The sequence below is a fragment of the Mesoplodon mirus genome (assembly GCF_964341445.2).
Source record: "Mesoplodon mirus genome assembly, chromosome: 5".
Classification (NCBI taxonomy): Eukaryota; Metazoa; Chordata; class Mammalia; order Artiodactyla; family Ziphiidae; genus Mesoplodon; species Mesoplodon mirus.
The window spans coordinates 123,620,885-123,634,370 of record NC_138980.1 but is presented as its reverse complement, the minus strand read 5'-3'; the positions used below and the strand labels follow the sequence as shown (position 1 = coordinate 123,634,370).

Here is a 13,486-nt window from a genome sequence, read left to right as displayed (position 1 = left end):
CTTGCGATCTGAGCGTTCCAGCTGTTTGCATTCCGATACAGCTCCTTAGCGGCTGGCGCACCTGGGGCGGCGGAGGCGGGGCCACAGCGTGCGGGCGGCGGCCGGGGGCGGGGCCGGGACGCCCGGTCTTCGAACCGCAGAGCTGAGCGTTGCGTTCCGGCCCCGGGGCGTGGCGTCGCGCAGGTATGTCGAGCTTCTCGAGTTTCACTGAAACTTTTCCAGCTCCGGGGAGGCGTGCGCAGAGGCTCCAATTAGGGGCAGGTGGGAGGGTGGCTTTCTCTCCTATCGGTGAGTGAGACTCTGAGTTTCGAATCGGTGGCAGCGAATTCCCCGCCCGCCGGGTGTCAGGGCTGCTGGAAGGATGCGAAGCCTGAGCGCGGCGTGGCTGCTGGGGGGCGTCATCCTGATGGGGACCTCTGCCTCCTGCAATCGCACCGTCCTAGGTGAGAAATTGGCCAAGGAGGGCTCGTGCGGCTATGGAGCGGGGGTCCTGGGCACCATGGGCAGGTGGGGGAAGAGGGGCAGGTGCGCGAAGGGTGTTCTGCCGCCGCCGCCAACTCCTCCCGACATCCCACAGTTTCCTCTCGGCGGCTTTGAAGGGGGATCCCTGCGCCCGGGGAGCAACCGGCTGGGACAAGCGGGAGAGGCTGAAGTCTACGGAGGGGAAAGGGAGGGAGCGGAGTGCTCGCTTCTACGGAGTACCCAGAGGGCTTAGCCTCTCGGGCGCCGGTGGGTTTCTTCGCAAACACGAAAATCCTTAAGGAACATTTCGCACACCCTTGAGACTCTTCCGGGCTGGTCCTGCGGGACCCGCGGAGTTAGCGAGTTGATGGCTCAGAGCGGGGTGGCGTGGATGGGAGCCCGCGGCCTGGGAACTTTCTGCCTCGCTTTTTGCAGCCTCCTTCAACTTTTGGAGGCCACTCTTTGGGGTCGGCCCACGGCGTTCCAGACGCCCCCGGGGCCTGCAGCTCCTCTGGCACAGGGCACAGCCGGGGTGTGGAAGTCAGGGCCGGACCCTGCTGGGTTCTTGGGGTGATGAGCGCTCACCCCGAGGTTTAGGCCAGTTGGGCGGATTAAGTGAATGGAACTTCTTCGACCCTGTAAAATTCGACCAAGTGACCTTACGGCCCTGGTCTTCCCCGGCCTTCAGTGCCATGCTGGCTGCGGCTCAGGTCTGTAGGCCGGAGGCTGCCCGCCCCAGGAAGGGAACAGCACGGAAGCCGTCCCTGGCGGCGCTCAGGTGCCAGTTTGTACGCCGCAGCCGGGTTCCACGGGTGTGCTGCCCTGGGTGTGCTCGAACTTGTTCGGCTGCGGGTGAAGCCTCCCGGGCTGAGCAGGCCTCCGAGGGCGTAGGCGCTGTTAAGCCTGGTATGGCACTGCTGTGATGCTAAAGGACGCCCCGCTGTTTGGGGCAGCCAGGGTAGCCTTAAAAGGGAAGTTTTAATTTCCCTGCGAAATTTGCAGACCTGTTGTAAAAGGCAGGTTCTCACTTTTATCCTCTTCATAAAGACATTGTAAAAGAGCAAGTCACTGTGAATTTGAATTAGACGGAAGAATGTGATCCTTTTCCCTTTGGAGTTACAGCAAAGGGTATTTTGGTGGATACTTGGAAACTGCACCCCTGGTACACATTTTATTGACAGCATTACCGAATGTAAAATAGTTGGCTGGCGGGAAGCAGCCGCATAGCACAGGGAGATCGGCTCGGTGCTTTGCGATGACCTAGAGGGATGGGATAGGGACGGTGGGAGGGAGGCTTAAGAGGGAGGGGATATGGGGACATGTGTATGCATATGGCTGATTCTCTTTGTTGTGCAACAGAAACTAACACAGTATTGTGAAGCAATTATATTCCAATAAAGATGTATTAAAATTAAAAAAAAACAAGAATAAAGGCATTTATTTATTTACAGAAAGTACTGAAACTGTGATGCACGCATGTCCGTTTACCCTTATGTTTTAAACATAAACTTAAAATTTAGGAGCAAAGCTTAGTATGTGCAAACATTTTTTTAAAAAAATATGTGGATGTTGATGATTCATCTGTTTTATGATTCAAATGGTTCCTAAAGGAAGCTTGCCCGAGTGTCTGGCTTGTTCTTGTTTACAAAGTGAGGGGCTGGAGCTGGGGGGATTCCTGAAGTATAAGGGGGACTTAACAACAACAAAAATCAAGTTACTTGTTAACCTGAAGTATTTAATATTGCACTTTTTTTCCCCTCCACATATTTTTACTCCTTTGCAGGGTAACTGTCCTAAAGGGTCAGTTAAGTAACAGCGAGACTTTAGGTAGATGGAGCTTTCCTCACAACTTGAAGCTAGATTGATTTTGATTAAGAAACAGGGCATCACCAGTGTTTCTGCCCTTTAGCTTTTTAGCTGTCTTTGCTTACTTACCCTCTTCGGTTCGACCCTAAGGTGTGCCCCTCAGTTTGCAGCAGGACACATCCTAGGTTTGATTTTTCTTCCCCAAGGTTTTTCCCCAAAAGACTGCCTTATGGAAGGGAACTCAGCCTAGAGTGTAACCTTCTCATTTTACAGATACGGGCCACTGAATTGAGTGAGGGGCAAGGAAAACTGTCCATCAGCCTCTGCTTTCTTTCTGATCACAACAGTAATCGATAGTTATTTCTGTAAATATGTTTCATCTGTCTCCCCACCAGATCACGTACTCCAGGAGGCCAGGGACCCCTAGCGGCACCTCCATCACCAGCACAGTCTCATTCCCTAAAGGACCTCAGTAAATAGCAAATGAAGAATGAAGTGAAGGGACTTGCCCAGAGTGACCTGGTGGTTGACGGCAGTTCAGCATTTAAGTCTGCTTCTTTCAGGCACTTACTTCTTTCCACCATGTCACGAACCTGAGAAGTCCCCTGTAATGCAGTCATTCCATTTTTCTTTTGGAGACTGAAACGTGTGTTTTTTTTGTAATTGGTTTTTAATTATACAAGCTGTATGTGATCACTGTAAAGGAAAAATGAGTCCAAAAAAGGGGTTGCATTAATTAAATCACCCTCAGTATCCAAAGCACTGCTAACATTTTGGTTTCTAGCCTTTCTCATGCTTTCATACATCCGTGCATAAAATACATATTCACAGAGAAATTTTTTTTGTACAAGTATGTGTTTATATAAACATCAGTAGCATATCAGTAAATATAAAACATTTTTAATGACTCTAAAATGTTGTCAATGGATGTATCATAATTTTTAATTGGTCCTCTATTGATAGACACATGGGCTATTTCCAGTGTTTTGTAATAAGAGAGAACACATAGAACATGAAGATGGGACTTTAAATTTGTGTTTGGTCACCTTCCTGGCATTGTAGTTACTAATTAACCTTGATAGGCAATGTTTTAGTGAAGTCTGTGTTTGTGTTTCTTATGGTTTTATTAGCTGGACAAGTGTTGAGAGGAAAACAGTTCATCCTGAAAGAACACGAGAAAGTTGACTAAAGTTTACCTAGAGAAGGGGTACCGAGCAACTGAAGCTTTTATTTTTTTTGATCTGTGCTCCCAAAGGTCGGAGCAAAAGAAGATTCGGGGTGAGCAGGATAGTAGGGGAAAGAACACAAGAGGAGAGTTTAAACAAATAAAGTAGCTGCTCTGTACTTGCTTTGGTTGGGAGGGTGGGCAACAGGTGGATGCTTAATATAACAAAGAACAGGTAGCGTTTTTAAAGTTAGAAGTTTTCCATGCATTTTGTCCCCGAAATTGTACAAATCAGAAGAGTTAAAAAGAAAGCGAAGCATCCCCTCTTCTCTCCCCTTCTCTCCCCTCTTCACTCTCAACAGACTTCTCTATGCAGAAATATATGTATTTTGTAACAATAGAAGGATCATACATTAAGTCTACATAAGCAGACTTAAATGCTGAACTGCCGTCAACCACCAGGTCACTCTGGGCAAGTCCCTTCACTTCATTCTTCATTTGCTAACTGTAGTACATTCTGTCCTACAGTTATTTTTTTTTTAACCTAGTAGATCTATTCATGGTCAGTATAAAAAAAAAATCTGTCCTTACTTGTGTAGAGGGAATATTATTCATTGTATAAATGCCATAAATTATTGAACTAGCCGTTTTTGTTTTTCGATGGTCATTGAAACTACCATTTTTGTTTTACCATGGTAAACAATATTCTAGTAAATATTCTCGTACATAGTGTTTTTGTGCACTTTAGCTAGTATATGTGCAGGACAAATTCCTAGCAATAAATTGATGAGTCATAGGGCAAGCCCACTGAAAATTTTGATATTTTTGCCAAATTGCCCTCCAAATAGATTGTACCAATTTATACCCCTTTGAAAAAGTAATCCAAACAACATAGAGGGGTGTGAAGTAAAAAAAGTAAGTTTCCCTCCCCATCCATTTTACTCTATAGAGATGGTTGTTGTTTATAGTTTAGTGGGTATTTTTCTAGACTTCAGATTTGTTATATAGATGGAAGCATATTATTCTGCCAGTTGTTTTTTTTCAATGGACATATTGTGACTGTCTTTCCATTTCAATGCTTATTAAGTAGTGTAGCGTCTGCTATTAATGCTGGGGACTGTGCTGAGGATATGGTAAGTTAGGAATGGTGGTGGATGAATGTTGCTTATTTCCTGTTTGTTTGTAATTGGGGTGGGGGCATGCTGCCTTGAGCATCAGCGGGTGCGTATTCTTGTGTACTCGGGCAAGTATTGTTGATTACAGGTCCCAAATGGAGAATGCTTTTGTATGTTTAAACCTTTTACATGTGTTTAAACTTCATATGTACATTTAACTTCATCTTCACTCTCTAAAATAGAAATGATTTTGTCTGGTGTACAGATGGGTTATAGAGTCGGAAGCTGGAATAGCATCAGTTCTAGACAAGTTCTGTGAGTTGGGGTGACTGGGATAGGATGCTGTACGAGGTAAAAGTCTGTGCACTGTGCTGAAAGGGCTTCAGGGAACTTTGAGCAACATCTTGACCTTTACCAGTGTTAAAACTGCCCAGTGTTATACCAAGCAGCATGCTGCTCATGTGCTCTGTCACTGGTACAATGAACATAGCTAATACGACTGGTATTTCAGATTGAGATCATTCAAGGTCGTATGTTGGAATATTCTCAGGAAATTTTTCTTTCTCTCTCTCTCTCTTTGAACCCTTCCCTAACTTTTTGTAGTATTTCTTGGCTCTCCCCCGCCTCCCCTTTATTTTAGTACTCTTATTTAAAATAGATTTTTATCTGTCTTTACATGAACCTTCCTGACCTGGCATGAGTTTATTTTTATGGAAAACTTTAGACATGTGAAAGTAGAATATTACACTGAATCCCAGGTACCTCTCACTCAGCTTCAATAATGATGCCCCAGCCTCCTTCCTGCCCTCCTTCCTGTGTTATTCTTTAACAGCTTTAAGATATAATTTGCAGACCATACAATTCACCTATTCCAGGTCTACAATTCAGTGCATTTTAGAGTATTCACAGTTGTCTATCCATTACCACAATCAACTTTAGAATATTTTGATTACCCCATAAGAACATCCCACTCCCCACCCCCCCTCTCTTAGCCATCACCCCCCAATTTGCCCCATTCCCCAGCTCCTGGCAACCACTAATCTACTTTTTGTCTATGGATTTCCTATTCAGGACATTTATTATAAATGGAATCATACAATACATATTCCTTTGTGACTGACTTCTTTCAAAAGCATAACCTTTTCAAGGTTCATTTGTATTGTAGCATGTATCAGTTCTTCATTTCCTTTTATTGCTAAATAATGTTCCATTGTATACGTATACCACATTTTGTCTACCCATTCATCAGTTGATGGACATTTTGTTATTTCTTCTTTGGGGCTTTTATGAATAATGCTGTTACAAACATTCCTGTATAAGTTTCTGTATGAACACGTGTTTTAATTTGTCCTGGGTGTATACTTAGGAGTAAGAATTGATGAGTCATATGGCAACTCTATGGTGAGCCGTTTCAGGAACTGCCAAATTATTTTGCACAGTGACTGCATCACTTTACATTCCCACCAGCAGCACCTGAGGGTTCCCCTCCTTGTGTTATTTGGAAATAAATCCACATATAATTTCATCTTAAAATATTTCAGTATGTATTCATAAAAGATGGCAATTTCCTTTTCAAACATCACCACATAATAACCACTGACAAAAATTGGGTAATATAATCAAATACTGAGTCAGTGTTCATATTTCTAATTGTTTCATAAGTGTCATAAATACTATATTAATAGTTTGTTTGAATCAGGATCCAAACAGGGTCCACACATTATATAAGGTTAATATTGTCTTATAAGTCTTTTAATTTATGAGCCCTACCTCCACACCTCTTTCTTGGTTTTTGCCTTGTAATTTATATTTTGAAGAAATAAGGTCCTTATCCTGCAGCAGTTTCCACAGCCTGGATTTTGCTGATGACATTCTTATGTTATTTAACATGTCCTATTGTCCCCTTTATTTCTATTAATTTGGCAGTTGAATCCAGGGGCTTGTTCAGATGAGGGTTCGTTCGTTCGTTTGTTTGTTGTAAGATTACTTCATAGGTACTTCTTCCCTTCGGAGGCAAATAACATCTGGTTATCATGTTTGTGATGTGGGTAACTCCGGACAATCAATGCTTAGATTTTCTTCCCTTTTATAAAGCAAGTTATGTAATTTTTTTGGTTTGTTTTGGTACCAAGGGAAAAAATTGAGTCTTTTTGTGGTAATTAGAAAATCTTGGTGGCTCCATTCTGCAGAAACGCAGTCTGACTCATTGACTTGGTCTCTGGTGGGCTGTTTCTGGGTTGGGTGTCCCAGCTCTCTGAATGGAAGAGTCCTCAGAACAGGGGTCCACTGTCCAGTCACCATCTTTGCCACACCTGCCTCTCCAGAGAGCCGGTAACCGCTTTTCAAACCAATGGAGAATTTATAGGATTCTCTTACACCTCTGAAAGTCTTCCAGAACATGTTAATATTAATACCAATAAATATATAAATTATTAGAGGAAGGGCTAGTTCAAAGTGGGGGTGTTAAAATGGTAAAATTTTACATTTAAAATTTTCTTTTCGGGGCTTCCCTGGTGGCGCAGTGGTTGAGAGTCCGCCTGCCGATGCAGGGGACACGGGTTCGTGCCCCGGTCCGGGAATATCCCACATGCCGCGTAGCGGCTGGGCCCGTGATCCATGGATGCTGAGCCTGCGCATCTGGAGCCTGTGCTCCGCAACGGGAGAGGCCACAGCAGTGAGAGGCCCGCGTACCGAAAAAAAAAAAAAAAAAAAAAAATCTGTTTGAGAACAAACGTGTGGAATCCGCACAGTTTAGGTTGGTCTCAATAGACTCCAGCGCGTAACCTCACGTCGGTCTCCGAGGCTCAGTGTGATCTAGGGGTTAGAACCAGGGAGTCTAGAAACGGACTGCCTTGGGTTCAATCCTGACTCCCCTACCTAACAACTGTTCAGCCTTGGAAAAGTTACTCCGCTTTTTCAAGCTTCAGCTTATGCATCTAGAAAATGCAGCTGTAATAATAGTACCTCCTCATAAGGTGTTGTGAAGGTGAAGTAAGCTAATACACGTGAAGTGTTGAAAGCAACGCTGGACACACGCGGGTGCTTGTTGGTATTAAGGTGGTTTTATTTTGCAACCCTAAAGTTCAGGCATCTCTGGCAGCAAACACTTTCACCATTACAGGCCATGCTGAGACAAAGCAGCTGACAGAAATGCTACCCAGCATCTTAAACCAGCTTGGCGCAGACAGTCTGACCAGTTTAAGGAGACTGGCTGAAGCTCTGCCCAAACAATCTGTGGATGGAAAAGCACCACTTGCTACTGGAGAGGATGATGATGATGGAGTTCCAGATCTTGTGGAGAATTTTGATGAGGCTTCCAAAAATGAAGCAAACTGAGTTGAGTCAACTTCTGAAGAAGATAAATCTTGAAGAAGTTACTGGGAGCTGCTATTTTATATTGTGACTGCTTTTTAAAATTTTGTTTATGGATCTGATAAAATCTAGATCTCTAATATTTTTAAGCCCAAGCCCCTGGACACTGCAGCTCTTTTCAGTTTTTGCTTATATACAATTCATTCTTTGCAGCTAATTAAGCTGAGGAAGCCTGGGAATAAAGTTTGAAACAAAGATTAATAAAGTTCTTTGCTTGGTAAAAAAAAAAAAAAAAAAAAAAAAAAAAGGGTTGTAGGGTTGTTGCAGGGCTGTACTCCTGGAATCCCCTGCCGGCGTCTGTGTGGTTTGGGTACTAACTGGGCCAGGCTACAGCTGTTCTAAAGACATGAGCTGGGCTCTTGATTCTCCTTCCTTTCCTTCATCGGTAGGGTAGGGCTAGCTGAGCTTTTCAATCCACCCCAGGTGCTAGGTCCAGGGCTCCGCCAGGGACCATGGGGATAAGGAAATTAGGAATTAAGGGTAAAGGAATTAGGACAGTCCTGGAATTAAACCTGTAATCTCACACAGCGACTCTGGCCATTTTGGCTCCTGGAGCGAGTTCCACAGACATTACCAGTCTATAAATATGTCCTTACTATTCTCTTGTGGTGTGTAAAATCGGTCACTCTGCTAAACTGATTGTGAAAAACATGTATAAGTGGGTCATGAAATCAATGTAGAAGGTGGTGACTGGATTTTATAAGAACGGAACAGAATACAACAGAAAGTATTAGAGTGTACCCTGCACAATAAGGCTAATTATTTTTTTTTTTTTTTTTTTTTTTTTCTTTTTGCGGTATGCGGGCCTCTCACTGTTGTGGCCTCTCCCGTTGCGGAGCACAGGCTCCGGATGCGCAGGCCCAGCGGCCATGGCTCACGGGCCCAGCCGCTCCGCGGCATATGGGATCCTCCCAGACCGGGGCACGAACCCGTATCCCCTGCATCGGCAGGCGGACTCTCAACCACTGCGCCACCAGGGAGGCCCAAGGCTAATTATTATTTTGTGAAACTTTTTTCCATTATGGTTATGTGTATCAGAACTGGGTTACCATATAGAATATGTTTCTTACTGTGGGTTATGGTCAAGCTTTGAAGAACACTGTAATATGTAGGAATATTATTTTAATTTTTAAATTTAAAAATAATTCATGCTCTTTTGAAAAAATTATAAAAGAAATTGGAAGAAGAGATGAGTCTGTTCCTAAGTGTACTAACTTCCTGTGGCTGCCATAACAAATTGCCATGAGCTGTTGTTTTCAGTTAGTAAGAACTTATTTTCTCACAGTTCTGGAGGTCAAGAGTCTGAAATCAAGTGTGGGCACCTCTCAAGGCTCTAGGGGAGACTCCGTTCCATGCCTCCTCCAGCTACTGGTGGCTGTTGGTATTCCTTGGCATTCCTTAGCTTGTTCCTTGGCTTTACTCCAATCTCCGCCTCCATTTTCACATTGCTTTCTCCTTTCTGTCTTCTTTCTCTCTCAAATCTCCCTCTGCCTTTCTCTTATAAAGACAATTGTCATTGGATTTAGGGCCCACTTGGATAATCCAGGATGATCTTCCCATCTCAAGATCCTAATTGCATCTACAAAGCCCTTTTTTCTAAATAAGGTAAGGATCACAGATTCTAGGGATTAGGACACGGACATCTCTTTTGGGGGGCTACCCACTCTGCTAAATGAAAAGTGAAGTATTGATCTCTACACCCTTTCATCCTCCACCTACCCTAATCACTGTCACTTCTTAGTAGGGAAGCCTTAAGAGAAGTGAATAATCCTGCTGAACATGGGCACAAAGGTAGGAGAGGAAAAAATGATGACTAAACGTACAAATTATCAGATAAACTTGTGAGTAGTTTGAACATCCTCCCTGGCATACTGTAGTGCCATGGTGAAGGACTGCTCTTCCCCAGAATTAAAGTCAGATCCTTCCATGTCCTCACGTTGTCCCTCACATTCATCTGCAGGTCCATGAGCACTTCATTGGCATAGGCTGGCTATGCCATTGGTTTGTGATTTGTAAAGTTTAATTCATAATACGGGGATGAGAGTGGAAATTGTTAAAGCTTGCCATGTTACTTGCTTAAAAGTCAGAATACAGATTTGTCTGAACAGAAATCATGTACCTATCCGTCCAGTGACCTTGAGGCCGGAAGGCTTGCCTGCCCTCTGGCTTCCATGGGAAGGTCTCCAGGAAGCCCACACAGAAGTGGGGGATCCCTGCCCACGGTGGAGGCTGTCCTTGTGGCTGGAGAGGGACTATCTCTGTGCTCCTGGGAATCTCACCGTGTTGGACTTTGGGCTAGGGAGTGACAGGCCAGGCTGGATCCTGTCTTATAGCCCCAAGGGAGATAGATGGCCATGATGAGAACAGGTAGGAACTAATGAGTGTGGACAGTTTGTAAAAATAAATTGAAATACTGTCACTTTTTTCGAGATTCATAGAAATCAATGTTATATTCTACACATACTTCACAACCCTCCCATAAAAAATACCTACTGTAAAAAAAAAAAAAGCAGCAAGCAAACAAATCCAGACCATAGAAATCCCAGTATTTCCATCACCCAAAGAAAGCACCCATAAGTATTTTGTGTACTCCTCCTCCTGTCTTTTTCCTTTCTCTTCTTTCGCACAGCACAGGAAGCTTTCTTCAACTACACTGCTCTGGAGAAAGGCAGGGCTGCCATAACATGCTGTGCTATCCATGCCAGTTCTCTCTCCATCCCTTTCAGTTCATTCTGCTTCTTTTTCTCCTCAGCTGCTCTCCTCCTTTCCTCTTCTGCCCAAATGTTCAGGTAACTGTAGCGCTTAGCAGCCCCATCTTGTCCGTGACCTTCCCACCGGCCCTTCTGTCTTTCTTTAAAGTGATTTTATTTGGACAAACCAGCATTTCTGTGGAAACATTGATTGCTGTAATGACCCTCGTCTGCCTTGCCTTTCTTGCGCAGGAACCAGTAGACCCTCTAAAGGAAGAAGTCTCATTGGTTACGTTGATAACTCACCTCAGATCACTGGGAGAGGAGCAACAGTGGGACCAGGCGTTTCTGTGGATGAGTTTTCTGCCTCTGTCCTCACTGGAAAACTGACTACTGTCTTTCTTCCAATTGTCTACACGATCGTATTTGCGGTTGGTTTACCAAGTAATGGCATGGCCCTGTGGGTCTTTCTTTTCCGAACGAAGAAGAAGCACCCTGCTGTGATTTACATGGCCAACCTGGCCTTGGCGGACCTCCTCTCTGTTATCTGGTTCCCTTTGAAGATTGCCTATCACATCCATGGCAACAACTGGATTTACGGAGAATCTCTCTGCAAGGTACTCATTGGCTTTTTCTATGGCAACATGTACTGCTCCATCCTCTTCATGACCTGTCTCAGTGTGCAGAGATACTGGGTCATCGTGAACCCCATGGTGTACCCCATGAAGAAGGCAAGCATTGCCCTCAGTGTCTCCCTGGGAATATGGCTGCTGATTCTGCTGGTTACTATCCCCTTATACACTGTGAAGCAGGCCATCTACATTCCAGCCCTTAACATCACGACCTGTCATGATGTTTTGCCAAAGGAGGTGTTGGTGGGGGACATGTTCAATTATTTCCTCTCTCTGGCCATCGGAGTCTTTCTGTTCCCAGCCTTCCTTACGGCCTTTGCCTATGTGCTGATGATCCGGACCCTCCAATCTTCTGCCTTGGATACAAACTCAGGAAAGAAGAGGCAGAGAGCCATCAAGCTCATTGTCACTGTCCTGGCCATGTACCTGATCTGCTTCACTCCTAGTAACCTTCTGCTTGTGGTGCATTACTTCCTGATTAAAAACTGGGGCCAGAGCCACGTCTATGCCCTGTACATCGTAGCCCTCTGCCTCTCCACCCTCAACAGCTGCATTGACCCCTTTGTCTATTACTTCATTTCACAAGACTTCAGGGATCATGCAAAGAATGCTCTGCTTTGTCGGAGTGTCCGTACTGTAAAGCAGATGCAAGTATCCCTCACATCACTTAAATTCTCTAGGAAATCCAGCTCTTACTCTTCAAGTTCAACCAGTGTTAAAACCTCCAATTGAGTTTTCTAGCTCCTCGGGTGGAAGTTATGTAGGGGGATTTGGAACCTGATTAACATTATGGGGATGCTTCTGTTGTTTCCCAACCAAGTGGGTTTCACCACATACTATGTATATGCAACACCTCTCAGGATTGCTGGGAGCTTCCCTGTTTGCATAAGGAAAGTCCCCCAAATTAACATAGATGTTAGTTTCAGAATTCCTCTACTCAGGTGCTCCTGGAAACGGAACTGATGGAAGCAGACTTTTCAGAAGGTGGAGAAAAGACAGAAACCCAGTGATTTGCAAAGACTAGTATTGGCGTGAAGACTAAGTTCTTAGCTAAAACTACATTTTACATCTGGGGTCAGTCACAACCATGTTAGGGCTTCAGGGCCCTCAGAGATGATTGGTCCAATTGACTGGCTTTAAGGATTAGGAAACTAAAGAGGTGAGGGAGCTGCCCAGAATCAGGTTTCCAACCAATGGCAATAAGTTAGGACTGGACAGTTTTGAATGGTCAGTGGGGTTCTTGTACCACCTCATCAAAATCCTTGTGGATCTTGTTGAAAAACGCAGATTCATTATACTCAGGAATCAGAGCTCAGAATCTGGGGACAGGGCCCAGGAACCTTCATTTTAACAAGATTTTCATGCACTCCAAACTTTGGGAACTATTGGTCTGGGTACAGCTTCGACTTGACAAGGGGCCATGGCAGTTTTTGAAAAGAGAAGCAAAAAGAATGTTGTGTGTCTCTTTTATGTTCAGCTTATAATGAATTCTGTTTGTTGACTCATTGAGACTTTCAATTATTTATCAATCCTTTGAGCTTTTGTGTATATCATTACCACTTCAAGGAAAATACAGCAAGGATTTTAAATGTAGAAAAATAAATTTTGTGTAACTCTTTTTTTTTTTTTTTTTTTTTTTTTGCGGAACGCGGGCCTCTCACTGTTGTGGCTTCTCCCGTTGCAGAGAACAGGCTCTGGACGCGCAGGCTCAGTGGCCATGGCTCACGGGCCCAGCCGCTCCGCGGCATGTGGGATCATCCCGGACCGGGGCACGAACTCGTGTCCCCTGCATCGGCAGGCGGACTCTCAACCATTGCACCACCAGGGAAGCCCTTGTGTAACTCTTTACTGACTTCAATAAAATCTTCAGGTTGTCTGAATAATAGATTGTTTCACAACTAGGAATAGTGTTTACCGCTTAGTATTTTAAAAAATTATTGTTGGACTATTTATTGCCAGTTTTGTTGACTTGTTATCAAATATGAAATTATAAAACTGTCACTGGGTTTGAACCACATCTGTTTGGAAAAGAACTTCTGAAATAGAAGTGATTTGCAATGTGTTTAAAGAGGTACTTGACTCCAAGCTGACTTTATACAACTGGTGTATTTGTGACCTTTTAAAATAATTGTTTTATTGTATGATTGATTTATAAATAACACATGACTGATTTTTTACAACTTATCTCTGAATTATGTGGCTTTTGCCTTCATTTTTGTTTTCGAGGGAGGGAGTGAGAGAAGG

The 13,486-nt window shown here is 44.1% G+C and overlaps 1 protein-coding gene across 1 annotated transcript; it reads left to right on the top strand.

Moving 5' to 3' along the window:
* The first annotated feature begins 235 nt into the window (after positions 1-235).
* On the top strand, positions 236-13,058 carry F2RL1 (F2R like trypsin receptor 1). The gene is made up of 2 exons (XM_082623780.1): positions 236-443; positions 10,863-13,058. Exons 1-2 carry the CDS (start codon positions 362-364, stop codon positions 11,972-11,974), a joined length of 1,194 nt encoding a protein of 397 aa, XP_082479906.1. The 5' UTR covers positions 236-361; the 3' UTR covers positions 11,975-13,058.
* The last annotated feature ends 428 nt before the right edge of the window (positions 13,059-13,486 follow it).

Excerpts from the sequence above, each read along its gene's own strand:
- F2RL1 (XM_082623780.1), top strand. The coding sequence starts at position 362 with ATGCGAAGCCTGAGCGCGGCGTGGCTGCTGGGGGGCGTCATCCTGATG. Across the intron at positions 444-10,862 it reads CTGCAATCGCACCGTCCTAG|GAACCAGTAGACCCTCTAAA; the intron begins GTGAGAAATTGG and ends TTTCTTGCGCAG.